At 42.0% G+C, this 21,408-nt stretch overlaps 1 protein-coding gene across 8 annotated transcripts in view; it reads left to right on the forward strand.

Moving 5' to 3' along the window:
• The window catches only part of TENM2 (teneurin transmembrane protein 2), a 1,200,689-nt gene that overhangs the window by 1,167,137 nt on the left and 12,144 nt on the right, over positions 1–21,408 (forward strand). For all 8 annotated transcript variants that reach the window (XM_090064279.1, XM_090064280.1, XM_090064278.1 and 5 more), the window contains 3 exons: positions 303–1,177; positions 15,268–15,443; positions 17,097–17,332. In XM_090064279.1, coding sequence (XP_089920405.1) covers positions 303–1,177; positions 15,268–15,443; positions 17,097–17,332 — 1,287 coding nt within the window. The remainder of the gene's footprint in view (positions 1–302; positions 1,178–15,267; positions 15,444–17,096; positions 17,333–21,408) is intronic.

The following is a 21,408-nucleotide window of genomic DNA, read 5'->3' on the forward strand; positions in this document are numbered from 1 at the left end:
GAGATAATAGAAATTATTGTGTTAATTGTATTTTGCTGTAATAATTGTGGAGTTTTGGCGATATAGTATTCTTTCTTTGCAACAGATACGTAAGTAACAAAAGTTCTCATTACACATAGCTTTAATTTTTACAGGAAGAAAATTCATCATGTGAAGTACCAGAAGCAGCACTTAGTTCTGTGATTTACAAAGCTAAACCAATGACTAATTTGCTGATGTTTCACGTACAATATATATGCATTAAAAAAGATTTAATTCTGTTTATGTTTTACAGTGATAACAAACTATTGTGTGGTTTTTAGGTACGGCTAGAATGGCCAACTGATCTTGCTGTCAATCCAATGGACAACTCACTTTATGTCCTGGAAAACAATGTCATTTTACGGATCACAGAGAATCATCAGGTTAGCATTATTGCTGGACGTCCCATGCATTGCCAAGTCCCTGGTATAGACTACTCCCTTAGCAAACTGGCCATTCACTCTGCCCTGGAGTCAGCCAGTGCAATTGCCATCTCACATACTGGAATCCTTTATATCAGTGAGACGGATGAGAAAAAAATTAACCGCCTACGGCAGGTGACCACCAATGGAGAGATCTGCCTCCTTGCAGGGGCAGCTTCAGACTGTGACTGCAAAAATGATGTGAACTGTAACTGCTATTCTGGGGATGATGGTTATGCAACTGATGCCATCTTAAATTCACCATCCTCCTTAGCTGTTGCACCCGATGGAACAATCTACATAGCTGACCTTGGAAATATCCGTATTAGGGCTGTTAGTAAAAACAGACCTATTCTTAACTCTTTCAACCAGTATGAGGCTGCATCTCCAGGAGAACAGGAGCTATATGTCTTCAATGCTGATGGAATCCACCAGTACACACTTAGCCTAGTTACTGGCGAATATCTATATAATTTCACTTACAGCAGTGACAACGATGTCACAGAAATAATTGATAATAACGGCAACTCCTTGAAGATTCGTCGGGATAATAATGGAACACCGCGACATTTACTGATGCCTGACAATCAGATTGTCACACTAGCTGTTGGTGCTAATGGTGGACTCAAGGTAGTGTCAACCCAGACTCTGGAACTTGGATTAATGACATACAATGGCAATAGTGGTCTCTTGGCAACAAAGAGTGATGAAACGGGATGGACAACCTTTTATGAGTAAGAATTTTTTTATAAATATATTAGGCATGCATTCTCTTTCAAATGACGGTGACTTGGCTCAAATGGAATGCGCATTGAACTCAGTTGTAGTGTTTACATTGTATTCAGTGAATATAGTATCAGGTTTTTAAATTTCAGTGCAGTAGGGCACTGGAACCCGAGAAGTAGTTTTCTTGACTTCACCAGTTTTGTGGGGTCCTTCCATAAGGTCCTGACACTGATGCTTCCTGTATGATAGTGAGCACCCTAAACATACACTGGGTGCATTTACACATGCAGTAGCACAGCTGAATAAACTCTGGTACAGTTTGCACTGGAACCTATTGCTCCTGGGCATAGCATTTACACATGTGCCCGGGACCACAGCACATTGAACCAGGAGGGTCAGCCTGCTAGCCTGGAGCTGCTCTGCCCTAGCTCAGTGTGCTGCGGAGGGACTGGCTGGGTGACAAGAGTTCTCCAGTGAGGGCTAGCCAGCAGGTAGCTCTGCATTGTAGCATCCTCATGCACCAGCCAGCCCCAGTCACTGTCTATATATGCACTGTGACACACAGTACATATATAGACAGTGTGGTATTTGTTTTTGGCAGTGGTATCCTATGGCAAAGTTAATTAGTTTACTCTAGGCTAATAGCACCAGGCTTGTAGATGGTAACGCTTGAGTGTGGAGCTAATTGGTCAACTCCACATCAAGTGCACATGTAGATGCCGTCACTGTAGTGAGAAGTTGGGGAGGAGGCTCACTCACTTCACAGAAGTGTTGCCCAGGGCCTTGCAGGATTGTGGTCTTTTTTCTTAGGAAAATCAACAACTTGTATGTGAATGCAGTTTGCAGGATCTGGTTTCAATTTGTGCCTGGTGGCCACCATCTACATGAGTATTTAATCACAGTTAATTACTGTTAGGGACAGTACTATCTTACAGTGGAGTTAATTATTTTACTGTACCCTAGTACCAGTGTATGTGTGGATGGTGACACTTTACTGCAGACCTAGTCAACTCTACAGTAAATCGCTTGTGTATGTGCACCCAGTACTCTGTAACTAAACCCCACTTGGTTGCCTCTCTAGAGATTTAATTTTTAACATCTTTTTAAAACTTAAATTATAAATCTTGATGTTCAAATGTCAGGTTATAAAATTTATATTTCTTGTGATGGATGAAACATTAACTTTAATGATTTTTCATTCCTGAGGTAGGTTACAAAATTAGATCTTAAGGTATCCTTAAGAATCCAGTGTGACTTGTATAATTTCTAGATGGCCCAAAAGTACACTGGTTTTCATGAGCACATAGATTAAAAAAACAGAATATCCTCTTTAGCTGTAACAGATTAAAAATAAAGTGCAAAAGTATATGAAGAAGCTGAAAAAGCAAACCAGTTATTTTCTAACAATTATGCTGTCTTTAATAGTTGTATTGGAATGTATTTAGCAATAACAGAGTTTCTTTAATAAGTGGTACTATATATATGTATCTAATAGGCTAGGTACATACATATACATATATATACACATATATATACACATACACACACATACATATCTATATCTATATATATGTATACATAGATATAGATGTGTGTATGTGTGTGTGTATGTGTGTGTATATATATATGTATGTATGTATGTATGTAAAATTATACACACACACATATGCTGGTTTTTAACTGTAGCAAGGCTGCTATTAAAATAAAATATGGTAATAATGAGTATTTTGCTTGAAATACTTGATTAGCAATCCATTCCTTTGGAAATTTTTTCCAAATTTGTGCTTACAAAGCTTTGATCAGGTTTTATAATCCACCTAAAATTGCTGAGCACAGGTTTATTTTTTAGATTGTCGTATAAACAGCCAATGATAGTTGTTTTGATCCACAAACCTATGTGCTAGTGTGTTGTAACATGGCTTGCTACTTAAACACTGTTGATTTTTTTTTTTAGTGCATGAACAAAAGTAACTTAGGTTGGTTCACCTGATAACTAACTTAGTGCACATCAGCATTTACTGTTTTATGATTTGTTTATAAGAAAAGGAAGGCACTGCCATCTTGTGGTCACTGTTTAATTTCATCACCATAACTGAACAAATGTATTCACTTTTATCTATCATTCCGATGAAGCTGCAGACTTATTCTCCTTACTACATAACAGCCTTTTAAAATACATTTTAGTTATTTAATAAATTCCATTTTAGAGGCATAAGAGGGTTCCAGCTATTGATCACTGCATCAAACTGTATGGGGTGTTGGTGAAACACTTCTGATGATGGTAGATGTACATTTTAGATAGGTCTCTACGTAGATATTATTGTTGATCAACACACACACATTCCCTAAATCACAAGCAGGGTCAACTCATTTTTTTCCTAGAAGCTACCATTCTTACATCAAATATCACAAATTTTATAATAGATGAATGCAAATTGGTTGCAAGTCCCCATTATTAAATGAGTAAAATCACAATATATAAATAATCAAACTAAATTAAACACTTATAAAATATTCTTCAAAGTCTGTTGGTGATTAAAATAATGTTTAAATTATTACAAAATTATTATGTTACATATAGGGAATGAAAATACAGCATGCATGTTTTTAATACTCTATGGATGTGCATGTGTAGATGTTATTTATTATTATAACTTTTGCAGTGCCCGAAAGCTTCCCAACTGTTTTCCAGAATAAATAAGGAAAAAAAAAATCTCTTCTCTGTATTAGGGGGATTATTCATAGTAGTAGGCACCATGCCTAGCACTAAGTAGTACAGGGTTAGGCACTGGATTTGTTAATTAGTATGTTTGATAAAAGATAGGTGGTATCTAATTATCACTTCTACTGTGGAAATAAGTATTGCATCTGGACTCTCTAAGTACTCTGTATAGGAGAACATAGCCAGCATGTGATAAGGGCTATGTTTTCTGTTAATCCATAATTTCACTTTCACATTTATATCCATTAGAGCACCCTGATCATGTTCTGCACCTGCATAGCCTGGGTTTCATTCATGTAATTAAAAAACAGAACCATATTATCAGCTCTGTCTAGGTTACAGAAATCAGTGCTGTGCCATTCACAGAGCTGTTTGTATTTCAGAGACATTTTTTGTTACAAGACCATGTGTCATGCCAAGCATACAGAAAACACTTTGTCAAGGGTGGAACTTAAACTACCACATAAATTGTAGATATTTGTTAGGGGAAAAAGTGAGATAGGAAAAAATCAAGGCATTTTGTTGGTGATGATCCTAAGTAACTAACTTTCACTGACTCTTTAGCAGCTTTAGTCCACCTCTGAGGGACTGTAAATGTTGTTAATGAGATGGTAATTTATCTTTAAGTAAAGTGCAGGGTTCTTATCAACATTAGTTACTGTATTGCTTTCCATATTCAAGCAATTCCAGGAAGATAATACTGTCTCTATTATTATCGTATTAATTTTGGTAAACTAAAGATGGAAACATCTACTTGACTATCAAGTATGTCCTTCATAAAGGTGACATTGGTTGCTTCAAAGACCACCACATTCTCACATTCAAATACAGATAATCAGCACCTGTTGTCATAATCACAATACAACATCTTTGCAAGAATGACAAAACTCTTCTTAAAAGTAATATAACAAAATGAGAATTAAAATTTAGGAATAAATGGTATATCTGTACCAACTACCTTACTGAAATACAGTGCTACCTTATCTCCCAAATACTTCATGGAATCAAATAAAAATATAACATGCACTTCATTTTATGCTATGAGCAGCCAGGGCTTATAAATAATGTAATAGCTAACAGCAGGCTCACATAGGAGAATTTAAGATTGTTTTGGGGCATGAAGAACAGATCTTTGAAGTGGTCCCCAATGATACTCCACTTGGCCTTCAGAACGCCCTAAGAGAGTGCTGCAGTTTTCTCCTTGAATCAGATTTGTTTTCATAAGGCATAAGGATATATTTAAATGTATGTGGCCCTTCTCCATATAAGGTCAACATTTGCTGTTACCCATTACCATATATGAAAGCGACCTAGCAAAATCCCTCTAAAGCTGTCAAGCAGTTATGTATTTCAAAAGTCTAACAGTCAAAATGCAGGCACTCAAAGACTGAGAAATGATTCTGTGGTTATACTTAGTACCTTAAATCTTTCGAAAGATCCTGTACATACCAGCTGAAACCACTTCATCCTTTCGCAAATAAAAGGTCATCTTCAGTCCCGTGTCTTATCTTACAGGTCATCTTCAGTCTTATGACATGGCCCATGAAAGATGGCTGCCTCTCCCACTGCTGTGCCCAGGGGTCCACATGCCACCTGCACAGCCTACACTGCAGTGGTGGGGGGGGGGGGGGAGCGGGGACACGGCTATGTGCTGCTGGCAGAGGCTGAACAGCCGAGAGGGAGGGGCAGGGGAGCCCATGCTGCTGGTGCAGCCCAGTGGCAGGGTGCTACAGGCCACTAGTACAGCCTGTATAATAGAGGATATCCCAGGGGGGCTCCCCAAAGAGTGTCATCCAAGCCGTGTACAGCCCAGGGGCTACATGCCAGCACTGCCTTCAGCCCCTGTCCACACTGAAGTTGGACAATTCTGTCTTAGAGTAATACGAACAGCCCTGGATCAGGGCATTTCCTGGAGATTAATGCCTATCATCTGACAATTAGGTACCAAATCCTCTACTACAGTTACTGCTTTACAAATTTATTTATGTCTTGCTGCCCATCTCCAAGAAATATTTTAGCCTATCTATAGGCCCCCAGTATTTTCTAGTATGGACATATTCCTCAGCTGCCCATTGCTGAATCACTGATGCCTTTATTTCCAGAGACAGCTTCTGACCTCATCACTTCCCCATTCACTTTTCTACCTACCTTCCCTCTTGACCAACATGTTGTGCAATTTTGGATGGAAGTTTGGCCTCAGTGAGGTCAATAGAAAAAAATCCATTATCTTCAAGTAATCTAGGATTTCACCTTGTACTTCATTTTAGGAAGACAAGAATTGTCTTACCAACTCAGGATAGATGTCCATCTAATCCAATACCTTGTTGTGTCCAACGAGGCTATGGGTCTTTTTACCAAGTGTGAAGACTAAGACTTGGTTGCCCTTAACTACAAGCAAGTTTATTAAATCCCAACAGTTAGAATTCTAAGTCAAAAACAACAACAACCTTAGCAGTTACAATTCTGTTACTGTAGTTAGACAAAAGCAATACAGCATGCTCACCGCCCTGAGATATGATGCAATATGACTGGGTGATTAAGCCAGCAGTCATGTCGAGGGCTGCCAATTCCTGCATCTGAGTTCTGTGCAAGGTGGAGAACTGATGACCAGATTTCATCTAATCTTTGGGATAATTCCAGTGGGCTGGTCCTTTTCTACCTCTTATATACTCTTTATGCTAGCAGCTTATCTCGGCACACATACATTATTTCTAAATTTAGCTAAATATTTGGCAAACTATTTTACCATATCTGTCTTTTACTAATCTACTTATAAGTATGTGCAGAAGTACTTGATATGCTTTATCTGTGGGTCTATTCTGCGTCAGACGTCCCCTATCTACCCAAGGACACATTTTGTTTTTCCTATTTTGACAATCAATTTCCTGATATGTTCCTACTCAGCAGGTGAATCTACACATACATTTGATCTGGGCTCAGTTTACTCGGGTGTAAACTACACTGGAATAAGCACTCTTGGGCAGATGTCTACACATGCGAGTACTAGAGAGAAGATTTACTGCTCTCAGCCCCAAACTTCCTGCAGCCGTACAGGGGAAGCTCCAGACTCTTCAGCCAGCAGACAGACCTCTTCAAAAGCCAGCCGTGCTCACTGCTCTCTTCCCTGCCCAGGAGCTGCACGCCCAGTGATAGGGCACATGGCAGCTCTCTCCTAACCCGCTGTGCCTCCCTGCACTATGGCTGCTCCACCCCAGCCACTGGCAGTGACAACCAGTGCCCCAGGCTCCTGCTGATCACTCAAGAGCCCTCCTGGCCCCCACTGTGCCGATTGCCGCCTGGCCCATAACCATCTCACCATGCCTGGCTCCCCATCCATGCAGTGACCACTTGCCTGACCCCAGGGCACCATCCCAGGGTTGCCACTGTGCAGCTCCTGATGGCAGGGGCACTGATGAGGGGCTTCTGGATACCACTGCTGGGGCCACCATCACCTCCTGGGTCTCCAGCCTCACCACCTCTGGGCCTCCCAGGCCAGCCAGGACTGGTGGCAACACATCATCCAGCACACCTGAGACAACGAACGATGGCTAGAGGCCTTCCACATGACTCAGGGCACCTTTGGGGACTTCCTAAAGCAGCTCCAGCCCCACCTGGAGTGGCAGGACACCTGCCATTGGGGGCCAAGGCACCAAGTGTGGCTGGCCCTGGCCAACTACCTCCTCCAGCAGTCCCCGCTCTAACTCACCTATGCATCTTCACCCAAGGACCCCCCACCTCCCCACCCACTCCCAGCACCACACTGACTGCACACGTATCACAAGGGATTCATCAGCAACAGGCTAACACAGGGGTGAACAATTAGTTCAGGTGGAGGGCCACTTACTGAGTTTTGGCAAGCCATCAAGGGCCGTGTGACAGGTTGCCAGGGACAAATAAATATTAATTTTCCAAATTTTTTAGGGGCCTTGTGGGCTGAATAGAATGGCCTGGCGAGCTGCATCCAGCCCATGGGCCGCATTTTGCCCACCCCTGGGCTAACAGAAGGCAACCTTCTGAATGCCAGACAACTTGGCTTTGTTGCAGGAAGGTCTTGCCTGACCAACCTCATCTCCTTCTTTGACCAAATGATGCGTTGCCTGGACAAGGGGGACAAGGTTGATGTCATAAATCTGGATTTCAAGACAACCTTTGACTTGGTCTCGCATGATGTCCTCATGGTTAAGCTGGAGAACAGTGGCCTTGACCATCTCACAATCTAGTGGCTGTGGAACTGGCTCTGGGATCAGACCCAAAGAGTACTAGTTGATGGGAACAAGTCAACGTGGTGCAAGGTGACCAGTGGAGTCCTTCAGGGCTCAGTACTCAGGCCAGTACTCTTAATTATCTGGATTTGGGCGTCAGATGTGGATTGGCGAAGTTCATGGATGACACTAAACTCTGGGGGAAGGTGGTCACACTGGAAGACAGGCTGGGGATACAGGCTGACCTGGACATGCTTGCAAGGTCGGTGGACCAAAACCTAATGGCATTCAATCTAGAGAAGAACAGGGCACTCCACCTTGGGGAAAAACATGCAGCATCATTCTTATAGACTTGGCAGTGCTATGCTCACTAGCACTATGACTGGAAGAGACTTGGGGGTCTTGATTGACCACAAGATGAACATGAGTCACCAAGGCAATGCTATGGCTGGCAACGCAAACCAAAGATTGGTGTGCATCCACCAGTGCATCTCAAGCAAAACCAGAGATGTCATTCTCCCACTCTACTCGGCCTTAGTGAAGCCAAAGCTGGAGTACTGCATCCAGTTTTGGGCCCTACACTTCATGAGGGGTTGAGAGAGTCCAGAGGAGAGCCACTCATGATCAAAGGCCAAGAGAGCCAGCTTTATGAGGAGAGGCTGAGGGACATGGGACTCTTCAGCCTGGAGAACAGAATGCTCAGGGGTGACTTGGTGGCAGCCTATAAGTGTATATGGGGGGGTACACCAGGACCTGGGAGAACAGCTGTTCACCACAACTTCCCAAGGGATAACAAGGTCTAACAGCTACAAACTCCTGGAAGGCTGGTTTAGACTGGACATAAGGAAAAACTTCTTTGCAGTTCGCGTGTCCAGGGTCTGGAACAGATTCCCCACAGAGGTAGTACAAGCACTTACTCTGGATTCATTCAAAAGGTGTTTGGATGTTTATCTTGCTGGGATCATTGAACCCCAGCAGATTTCCTGACTATGGCAGGGGGGCTGGACTCAATGTTCCTGCAAGGTCTCTTCCCTAATGTCTATGAAGTCTATGAAGACTCTATTTCCCTCGCATCAACCGGAGCACCTCTTCCCCCTCCTTCCCCATCAGAGCCCTCCCCTCCCCCTCAACAAACAGAGCCCCTCCACTACTCACCTTCTTCCCTGTGACAAGTATTGCAATGTCTGGTCTGTCCTGGGTTGGGGGGCCATGGGTTGGGGGCATTTAGGGAGCAGAGCCTAAGGACAGGTGGCCAGTACCCCACCCTCTGGCTGTTCCCCCATGGGTATGCATGCCGTGGCAAGTGCAGCTGGTGGGGCACTCACTCAGGGGTGATGGTGGGCACTGGTCCCCTGGCATGGGCAGCTCCCCCTCTGGCAGCCAGGGCCAACAGGGCTGGTGTGCAGTGCTGGCTCTGTTACAGGCAGCTCTGGCTCCGCACCCACATGGAGCCAGGGTGAGTGGCAGAGCTGGGCGCAGGTAGGGGAGCTAGGTGGTGCTAAACCTGGGGCCGTGGCTGGTGTGAGCTGGGACATGGGTTGTTCAATAATGTTCTGCAATGTCTCCCACCTCCCTGAGTGCTGTGGGAGGTGGGGAGACATTGCAGATCTGGAACCCAGGGTCAGGGGAGTGTGAGCAGACTGGGTGAGAGGGGGGCAGGGGCAAAGGCAAGGAGGACCCTCCCTGAGAGCTACTCATCACCACATGGCCAGGACTGGTGTGGCCTGTGGCTCCGCTCCATCCTGACTGTCAGCGATGGCATGCAGCTCTGGGCAGCATCCTCCGATGGTGGGATGTGCCATGCAGGCACCAAGCTGGGACCTCCCACAGGGAGGAGCTGACACTACTGGGGGCCAGCAGCGTCATGGCCAGCTACACCTCATGGCTGGCCTGGGGTTGTTGAGCTGGCAAGGCAGGCACTGGCCAGAGCTCCCCAAGCTGCTGGTGGAGACTGCAGCTGGAGAGTTTGGCGGAATGAGGCAATGGATGCCTGAGGGGCCCTCCTCTGGTGATGTGTCACTGGAGGTACCAGGCCAGAGCAGGGACTCAGGCAGGCCACCTGTGCTGTTGTAGAGATCAAGGCTGTGGCCTGGGTCCCAGGCCAGAAGGATGGCTGCCAGTTGCTGTGTAAAGGTCATGGACTTACAGGCACTTCTGGACTGATGACTGTAGATGGTCATGATGACCCACTGTGCCCACAAGGCCTTGACTTCTGTGCAGCACTGCTGCACAGACCAGTCATGCCCATGCTCCTGCATCCATCCTGACAGGGCCTCATAGATGTGGGCATTGGCCCTGTATCTCCACCTTGCCCCACAGTGCCACAAGGTTGCTAGTCTCCTCCTTGGTCCAGTTGGGGTCCCAGGTGAAAGGCATAGGCACAGATGTGGGCATGGGCCGGGATGAGGAGAATGAGGCCATTGTGGGTCCTATGCTGGCTCTCTGGACCACCACACAGCTATCCCCATCCTGCCAGGCCTGGGCAGCTGCCTGCAGTGCCCAGTGCAAATGCATGGCACAGGACTGGCAGCCACATGGCAGAGGCAATGCCCTGCAGTACCTGCAGGCACAGGGCAGGCTGTTGGGGGTGGGCTGTGGGCAGGTGGCACTGGTTTTGCTGGCCAGAAGCTGCCTGCAACTGGGCCTGTGTGGGCTGACTGGCCTGGCCTGAGTCTGCAGCACCCTGTAGCATCCTGCTGACCTGGACAGCGCTGTCCTGGCAGCCTTATGATACTGCAGTACCAGGCAGTGGCACTGCAGTGCAGGCAGGCTGGCAAAGCTAGGCTGCAGCCTGCCCAGGGGGATACATAGCCTGGAGTGCCCTCCGGCTCCCTTCTGATGTGCCCCATGGCTCAAAATGCCTGCAGGCTTTTAAAGCCTCAAGCAGGGGCCCTGGGAGGCTCCTAGCCCAGAGCCCTGGGGCTAGCTTGAGGGCAGCTCACCAGTGGCAGGGCAGAGTCGGAAACAAACTTGGTCTTGGGTCATGTCTACAAGTTCGTTACTGTGCAGTAACTAATCCTGCTTAAATTTATTACCTGCATTTGCAGACAGCAAATTTATGCAGGATTAAGGGTTTTTACAGCCCAGTAAGCATGCACATGTGTAGACATGCATGCTTACTGTGAGGTGAAATACGCTACTGTGCAGTTAAGCATCTCATACAGATGTGCCCAGCAAGAACTGAAAACTTCTGCAACAGCTCTGCTGCTGGCCGGAATACTTCAGTCAAAGCCTATACACAATCTACTTTGATCAAGTCTTACTACAAGGTCTGTACTGAGACCTACAAGCTGGTACAAACACTGTCCTGCAGTAGAAATTTCAGAAGAAAGTGCAAGCAATCGCAAAATGAGCAATCTTAGAATAATCTTCCTATATTGAAAATTGTAAAATGATGGTTTTCTTATTCATATAAATGTCCAATCTTATGTTAAATTCTGGTTAATCTGCCACTCCAACAGGAATGTTAATGAGCAAATTATCCAGTAGTGACCAATTGTTGAGAATTGATAATTGGGAGGACTTAGAAGGGCAGAGGGGCACTGGCATGGAATCATAACGGCAAATTATTCGATAGGCAAATTAATCAGATTTCACTGTAAGTGCAGGCAGTTCCACAAATTAATTATATATTACAGAAAGTGCATTCCCTTCTATCACATGTAAATTTGGTGCATTACTATTTCATTTTTATATTAAGACAGGTAGATACTGTCTCCTTTTTATTTTCTTTGAATACTGATTATAGAGTTTTTGTTACTTTCATACCTCTAAATCATAAACTAAATCATTCCCAGATTTTCAGTCACTCTTTCCATATGTACCTTTTCCCATGTTTCTAGTCATTTTCATTATTCATTTCTTAATCTCTCCTTTCTGCGTTCAGCACTGAACTGTGTCCCCTATCTGAGAGCAAACAACCATTGATTTATATACCTGGCATTAGAATATTTTTTGTATTTTCTGTCTCATTCCATGAATTCTAAGATTTGTTTGCCACTGCATTTTTAAGCAGAGATTTTCAGTGAGTATCACACAGCCATCCTCATGCCTTTTTCCTGAGTTAATTTAAAACTCAGCAATGTATAGGAGTAGTTCAAATTATTCTTTCCAGTATGGATTACCTACCACATATCTGCTAATGGTAAAGCTCACCTGCCATTTTGCTGCCCGTTCACCTAGTTTTGTCATGATAGTATACAGGGACTTTTCTAGTCTTAGACTAAATGATTTTGTCACTTTCATGTTCCCTCTCTTTTTCTGATCACTAATAAACAATATTAGTTCAAATACAGAGCCTTGAGGACAGACTTTCACCATGCTTGAAAACTGTCCATTTATTATTGATCTTTATTTCCTGTTTCATAACTGACTTGTGACTTTTTTGATCAGTATTACTTTTTTATGAGTATTACTTTTACTTCAAAGCCTCTTTCTGAAAAACATTTTCCGAACTTCCTAAACTAGCCTTTCATACGTTATGTCATGAAATACTGTCTCATCCAACATCTTGTTGACACACCCAAAGAATTATAAGGGATTAGAGAGGCATGATTTCTCTTTTATAAAAACCATATTGGTTAATACATATCTTGTCATAAGCACCTTACATGAACGTATTGGAGGTCAAGCTGAAGAATCACAGTTGTCCCATCTGGCTTCAGCTTCCAAAATTTACAAATAAGTCTATGTTTCCTAACTGGTTCAGTCTTTAACTGAGTATTTCATTAGGTTTCAGTAAGATACACTTCTCTATAGTTGTCTTTTTTAAGTTAGAATACTTGGTACCGATGTATACGTTCATAAAGGCCTAAAAATTCTCAGATGCGTGTCAGGCAGTCTGTGTAATACATTACTGTTTTAGATTTCTGTAGTCATGAAGGCAATCATGTTGAAATCAGTTGGGCAGCTTACATGTTTAAATTTAGTCCCAGGCTGAAATGTACAGAAATTGTTTGGTTTCTCTATGTTTTCCTATACTACCAACAAGAGTGGACTAAAGTCCATTGTCCATCTGCTGTGGTTGTAAGCTCTTATTCAGATGAAGTTTCACAGCTAGAACAGCAAGGAAGTTTAAGGTTCACAATGCAGTAGTCATCAATGGCTCAGTGCCAAACTAAGTATCAGGTGGGGCTTCTAACGTTTTGTCCTAGGTCTTGTATGCCTTAATATCTTTGTTAATAACTTGAAGGATAGAATTGAGTGCACACTTAGTAACTTTGCAGATGAGACTTAGCTGGGTGGAGGGATTCAAAGTGACATTGACAGACTGGGAAAATGGTCCAAAACTAATTGGTTGAAATGCAGTAAGGACAAGTATAAAGTCCTGCACTTAGTGTAGGGCAATCAAATGTAAAAACACCAACTTGGGAACAGTGGTGATGCATAGGGAAGCACAGGGGTGCATGTGCACTCCCTGAAACTTCTGATGCACCCCCTGACAGGCTACTCTAGCCCCTTACGTGATGGACAGGGCTGGCAGGTGGGAGCACCGGTGCCCCCCTGCGAGCACTGGCCAGAGTGCGAGCACCATGGCACTCCTAGAAGTAGCCAAGGCACTTCTGGAAGTGTCTGCAGCCACTTCTGGGAGCACTGCTGCTGCTTCCAGGAGTGCCATGGCCGCTTCGCAATCAGCCACAGGGGGATACCTCTCCTTCCCCGGTCAGCAAGATTGGTCACAGAGGGATTCCTCCTTGGTCACTGACTGGTCACTGCAGGGGCGCGAGTAACCCCTGCTTGGGAATACCTGACTAGGCTGTGTTGTAATAGAGAGGATGATGATAGACAACTTTGTATCTGAAGAGGACAGAATAAACAAGAAGGGATGTATAAAAACCACTCGCTAACTGTGAAGGTGGTTAAATACTAGAATAGATTACTTAGTGAAGCTGCAGAATCTCCATCATCTGAAGTTTGCAAGATGGACAGCTATTTGGATGAGAAGGTTTAGATCAGGAGTTAGCAATCTATCCTCCGTGGGCTGGATCCAGTCTGCAGATGTGGGGCTTCAGCAGCACTTGGCAGTGGGCATTTCCTGTGCCACAGCACAGAGAAGTGATTGTGCCAAGCACTTGCCTCCTTGTGCCATGCCAAGGTAAAGTGGTGACAGCAGTGGCCTGGCACCCTCCTGCCCACTCACCAAGCTTTGCATCATTCCTTCCTGCTGCCTGAAAAGGTTGCCAACTGCTGGTTTAGATTTTATAGATTTCATAGACATTAGGGCTGGACAATCATCTAAATCATTATTTAAATGATTCTCTGACTAGATGCCCTCAGGTCCTTCCCATCCCTGCTTTTCTATGATTCTATGATAATGAAGAAACATTTTTCTGAGCTGTGTCCTGCCTCTTGCATAACACCAGCCTACACTGTAACTTGGCTCTCCACAGTGCTATTATTCTGTTATTTTCATGAACACAAGTTTGATACAAAATGCAAGACTGACCACACAGAAATCACATTCTCAGATAGGTTTCTTTCTGTTAAACTTTAAATGCAGGTTCATCTTCATGTCACCTAAAACTCAGTAGTTTTCACTGGCTATAAAGTCTCTGGGTATCATTTTTTGGTGAACAATGAGCTATGACTCCACTTACCTTAATCCAGTTGTAATGACGTATAAATATTAAAATAAGCATTTCTTCATTACAGATAACTCTGTAGGCCAAATACTGTTCTCATTGGGCATGTCTAAATGAGATGCAACTGCACAGTTGTTACTGCACATCTATTTAGTACTTGTATTAGCACATACTAAATAAATGCGCAGAAACTGAAGTTACTGTGCAGTAGTGTCGACAAATGTCTTTTAGGTAATGCTACTGCTCAGTAGTGTATACAGGAGCACTATCCATGCTGTGACATGCTACTGCACAGTATTTTACTGCTACTGCACAGTCAGTGTCTCATGTAAATGCACCCAGTGACAGTCTAAAATGATGCAATTGATTTTAAAAGGAGTTTCTCTGGATTGACTTTGTTTTTTCTCTAGAAAAATAGGAATTCATAAACATTGCCAGTTTTAAGATACAGCATGATGAACATAATCATAATGCTCTTGAAGACTCTGTTTCATGCTAATTTTAGCAAGAATATGGTGCATTTTAATGTATCATATAGAGAAAAGTCAGGTATATATGCATACTCATTTTGCTCTCATAACTTTCTCCATTAGCTATGACCATGAAGGACGACTAACCAATGTAACACGCCCCACTGGAGTGGTTACCAGCCTTCACCGTGAAATGGAAAAGTCTATCACCATAGATATTGAGAATTCCAATCGAGATGATGATGTTACAGTCATTACCAATCTTTCCTCAGTGGAGGCTTCCTACACAGTAGTTCAAGGTACAGACATATACTGTTCAGCATATCATACTTAGACACCCAGTATCCTCCTAAGAATTCAAAGTAGCCATTCAGAATAATCATTTGAGCTTCTGAAATGGTCTGAACACTTCTGAACTGGTAAAAACACAAAACGTTTCGACAAGAGAGAATGACTCCCATAAGCACACTATTAAACTTGCAGATTTTCAGGGCAAGCAGAAGGAAGTGCTGTCTAATTTAGTTTAACCATTACCTGCTGGAGAAGATTGGTTCTGCTGATACATTTATATCAAGTTTGCTTCACTTGCTTTCAGTGCAACGTTGGCTATATCTTCACTGCCAAAAACAGTGAGGTTTGGTTGCGAAATGTTAGCTCACTCTGTGTAAAATCCCAGAAGAGCAGCTGGGTTTTGCTATGATGAGCTTAAGTGAGGTCAGCTCCCAGCCCTACACCAATATTTATGCAAGTTCTTTCAACTGATTGGATCTACTCATTTTAGTAAAATCAGAATCAGGGCCTTTCATGCTGCAGTGACAAACAGGTGGTTTACTATGTGATTTCATTGCCCATCAGCACTTCAGATAACAAAGGCCCAGTACAGTCCCAGAGATTAGCAATGAAGAAGATTAAACACTCCTTTAGGTGCAACTTCCTGATGTGGACCAAATATTGTAGTGTACTGTAAAGTCACAGTTACCAAATACAGATTGAAAAGAATTCTGTGGGTGATGTTTTTTTAATTAAGAGATAATGTCACTGGCATCAGAACATTGTTGTAGGACAATAGTCTTCTTCTGACAGAAATGTCAACATTTATAGACTATTATCCTGTGATGCATCCTTTTCCAATGACTCTATTCCAGTTATGCCACATGATTAATTATGTAGATGTTATCCTTTTGTCAGATGGGCATTGATGCTCAGATGGCAGCTGCACACTATACAGGTATTGAAAACCTCTGTTCTGATTGCCTTTCAGAAGGGACCTCACTGGTGTCAACCAGGCAGAGAATAACATGACCATAAAAGTACAGGTTTATTTTTATAACTTTTATCAGTAAGCAAAAAGGCCAGGCATCTGATTGGCTAGCACAGCTCTTTTGTAGTAGATTGAAGAATGCCACGCACACAAAGGGTTGTTGCTGCCAGCCTGTATTGTTGGAGCATCACACGTTTAGGATTTAAAGCTAATCTATAATACCCTGCCATGTGTCTGCTGGGAGGGCAGTTTTTAAACAGAGAAAGAAAAAGAAGAGGGGCTTACTTTCTCATTCCTGACAAAATTTCCAACAGAAACTTTTTATAACCCAAAATTTAATAGGCTTGTGGTAGATCCAGTAGTTGAATTAAAATCATTTTTCCTCTGAGTTTTGCTGATTTTAAAAATGCATTCACATAAATTATGCTGTGAAAGACATCAATATACATTTTGATTTATAATTAACAGTAAAGGGAAAATATAATGGGATTTTTTTCTGCAGGCTCACAGTATTAATATGGTTGTTCTTTACATAAATCAATAGCAATGGTAATTTCCACTGTATCACCATGTAAGTGGTAATTGCAAGCAGACTTCACTTGACATCAACAGAAGTGCCATGAAAACCCATCAAATTAGGTGAGATGTTCTTTTTATGACTAAAGTAGCTACGTAATTTTCTTCTCTCTAGATCAAGTGAGGAATAGCTACCAGCTCTGTAATAATGGCACTTTGAGAGTGATGTATGCCAATGGAATGAGCATTAGCTTCCACAGTGAACCTCATGTCCTGACCGGCACTGTAACCCCCACCATAGGACGGTGTAATATTTCCCTACCAATGGAAAATGGCTTAAACTCAATTGAATGGCGACTAAGAAAAGAGCAGATTAAAGGCAAAGTGACTGTGTTTGGAAGAAAGCTCAGGGTAAGTGTCATTACAAAATAGTGTTTTCTCCTCTATACAGACTCCTTTTCCATATGGAAGGTTATTTTATTCCATTTTGATTCATAGATTGGAAGTGAATTAGATCCAAGTTAAATATGAGGATAGTCAGCTGTTACTGGCTGTAGAAGTTCTGTCATTAGAAGAGGATGGTAAAAATGCCTAGTTCAGTGCTAGGACCCCACAGCACTTGTGAAAATGTAGGCTTTCTAACAGGAAGATTGATGTCCTGACCCTTGGGGGTCTCTTGCAGTACATACCATTCTGCAGAAGAATTAGTCCCATGAGCCAAACAGAATCCTTGTTTGCCTAACTGCATTCTACTTCACCTAAATTCCAGTAACCATTTCTATGAGACAGGTATTGTTTTTATTTCCTTTCCTGAATTGCCTAATTATATAAAACAATGGTCATTTTTTCATCCCCATTCCCCTAAGGTGCCCAAAGTTTCAGAGGTGGATGAAGTGGCCCCAGGATGCACAGACTGGAAAGGATTTAGGACTAATGGGGTGAAAAAAGCCATGACCCTGGTTCAAAGCCCATTCAAGTCAATTTAAAATTTTCTATTGATGTCATTAGGTATTTGATCAGGCTGTATAGGCATAGGGAGGTGGTGTTAAAATTAGATATTCTGTGTTAAATTAAGTGCTTCGTAATTTGCAGGTGCAATATAGGATGTTAACATTTTAATAGTTTTCTGTTGTCCAGTAGTTAGCTAATTCTCACTGCTGACTTATCAATCATCTTTCCTGTTTTCCTTATACTACTGCCCATTCCTTCAGAGTCACATGCTCTTGTAATTTTCTGGTAGAAGACAAATTTTTAAAAAAAGAATGAGATTAGCAGCTAAAGTCTTAATGACTGGATTTCAGGGCTGTATAATTGATTTTTGATATGCTGTACTCCAGAAGTTGATTATTAAGATAAATCTGCTCTGCATGTTGACTAGGTCTTCAAAACAAAAATAAATGAGGCCCTAAAATAAAGTGGCTATAATCCTTACTCTAAAAATTAAAAACTTAATGGAGGTACTTGTGGTAATTAGCTAAATGCACAAGTCTTAAAACTGAAACCTTTCCAGAGTTAGATTCTCTAGCATCATGTTTATGCAAATCAAAACACAGCTTTATCTATCAACACCTCAACATTTAATTGTCTGCTGTTAGTTCCTGTAACAATAATCACATATCCATTTAGCTCTGTTAAATGAAAATCACCATGAGATTATAATAGGTTGAGTGGACTGAAAATGCAATTTGAAAATGAGGGAGAAAGCATAGAATTTATTTGCATCTCATTTATTTTAATTCATCTTTGTAAACTGTTTAGTGAATAAAATAAAACAATTGTTTGGAAAATTGTGAGGAAGCACCTGGAAAGCAGGCTAGGCAGAAGGATGCAGTAATGTGGGATATAACAGTAGCAACGGGAGAAAAAACAGGAATCGGTAGATTCTAGTGGGTATTTAAAACCAATCTGAACACACACGTACCTCCACAGTGAGGCCTAAAATTAGGACCAAGACCCAGAACAAGAGGAAAGTGGAAGGCTCTAGTGCAAGAGCCTGACCTTGTATGGGATTAATGTCTTAAGGGAAAATACCGTTTTTGGTATTATGTCTCCCACTTGAAATTTCTTATGTAAATATGGGCAGCAACTAGAGCAAGAAAACAATCTGAAGTGGAAGAGGAGTCTGATACAATCAGTTCTTGATGACTGGAGCTCAGGTACTGTGTGGTGAGGGGTACCAGTACAAAAACCAACATAAAAAGATTATTTGAGTATTATGTGCTAGCAGGACTCTGATAACAAACTCATTTGTTTTCTTCTGGACAGCAACCTCCTGCTGTTTAACACACAAATAACCCCTTGCAGTATATCCCATCAGCTGTATGGTTGCATATTAGTAATTCTATACTTTATCCCAGGCGTCTTCTCCAGTACAACAGTGTACCATTAGCAGTGCTTCATCCTTGTAGTTTACCCTTCTCATCAAATCATTTGAACATGATTTATGACTTTTCAGCACTTAATTTCAAGCTAAGCCTCCTACATGTGTATTAACCATAATGCAGCTGCCTGAGCTCCCTAAGGGCAAGAGAGATGGGACTGCTAGTAGTGATAGCAGAGAGAATTTTGGTGGGGGAAAGGGTCCCAAGTGTAGAGCTCATCTAGGCACCAACTCACAGCTGAGATAAGTGTATCTGAAAGGCTATACAGTGGATGTGAAGGCATTATATCTCCTGCCTATGACAGCATAAATCTCAGCTGAAAGTAGGGAACCTGGCCCCTCAACTTGAGGCCGACTCCAAGTTTATGTCTACCTAGCAAACTGAAGATGTAATTGTAACACAGATCTGTACTAACTTTAAGATGGGTAGCACAGGTAACAAAAGCAGTGAAGACACAGCGGTTGGGCTAGCAACCAGATTACATACCAAGGGGTCCCTTGTTTTCTGGTGAGAATTAGTCTGATGCCCATCTCTACATCACTGTTGTTACCTGTCCCAGCTCTTGCTATAAATACATCTTTATTTGGATATGCATACACTTCCAGAAAGCCATAATGAAGCAAAAACCTATTCTTTACCTTTACATTATCCACTTTATTGTCTACTATTTCATTATCAAGAGTATGTTGAATGTCACGCAGGAAGTGTAATACAGAGCCCTATGGGAGGTTCCACTCCAGGGATTTTTTACATACAGTGTAAAAACACTTAAGTAATTTTTGTTGGAAGAGCCATTAACCATATTCTGGAAGGACTCTTCTCTATTGTGACTTACACAGCAACAGCAAAAGGAAGAAACAGATGCGTGTGTAGGTAGCAGAACAAAAGAAAAATAGCTTGCTAGATAATCTTCAGTCATGATATTTGTAATAGTGTTATTAGTGTTCCCAAAAGAAGTAGGAGTTAGTCATTTGTTTGGGTTTCTATATAATTAATATGACATTGCAATTATACTCTGTGGTGTTGAGTATTTTACAAATGAAAACCAAGTTACTGAGTTATCAAAGCAGGTGCTGTTTTATTCTCTGAGTAATGTTTATGTGTGCGTAACTATTCTTCTGTGTAATGATTTCAGAAAGCTAGTGCTTCACTTCACTATGACAGAAAACCTATTAACCTTCATGAAACATATTCAGTTTCTTTTTGTGAAAAAAGAGAACATTTCAACTCAGATTTTCAGACAAAGATTATCTGTTATGAGGTTAAAAAAAATATTAAGGATGTAAAATTCATATAAGAGAGCTGGATTTTCAGACTTTTAGTTCCTATTCACTCACTGCCTGCAAAAATTACCCAAGGTGGAAGAACCCACATGCCATCCATCCCAGAGGAAGAAACAATGCAGGAACACTTTTGTTACTGGGCTGTGACGCTAGATTAGCATCTCCAGAGGTTCAGAAAGCAACTTCATAGTGCTCCCAAACCTGGTTTTATTGCTCTTCTGTGTTTTCCAATTATGTAATAAAGCAGAATGTCATTATTTAGTGTTACAAAGTCATGATGCAGTGCAGGAGAAAATCCAAAGAACTAGAGGTCCAGAGGAGATGAGACCTAAAACCTGGAAATTGTATTTAAGGCTCTCTAATTATATAATAATTAACTTAAAAATGCCTTGTAATGCTCACATAGGAAAGCTGGTAATATATTCACTGAGCTTATTTGAGAAGGGACTTTTCTTCTTCAAAATATGGATATTCTGAGATTTTTATGAGAGTTCAGAAATACACTAGAGAAATTTCCCTTTAATTTTATGTCAGTTGTCTCTGATACGTTAATATCTGAGTAGTGAAAGCTATCTTATGCTTCCCAGCAGATCTTTACAAAGCAAGGGATTTCCATACACAACTGACATTCACACCAATTTTATGCACACACCTCTGAAAGTGTGCCCACTAGCTTTGAGCTTTGCTTCCAAGTCTCCTTTCCCATTAGATCCTTGAATAACAAATGGGATAATTGAGCATTTCCAATGTATTAAACACACACACACACACACACACACACACCTCTGTATCGGAATTTGTATATGGCAATATCAAAACCTTC

The sequence above is a fragment of the Crocodylus siamensis genome, chromosome 10 (assembly GCF_052110815.1).
Source record: "Crocodylus siamensis isolate JL-2025a chromosome 10, ASM5211081v1, whole genome shotgun sequence".
Taxonomy (NCBI): domain Eukaryota; kingdom Metazoa; phylum Chordata; order Crocodylia; family Crocodylidae; genus Crocodylus; species Crocodylus siamensis.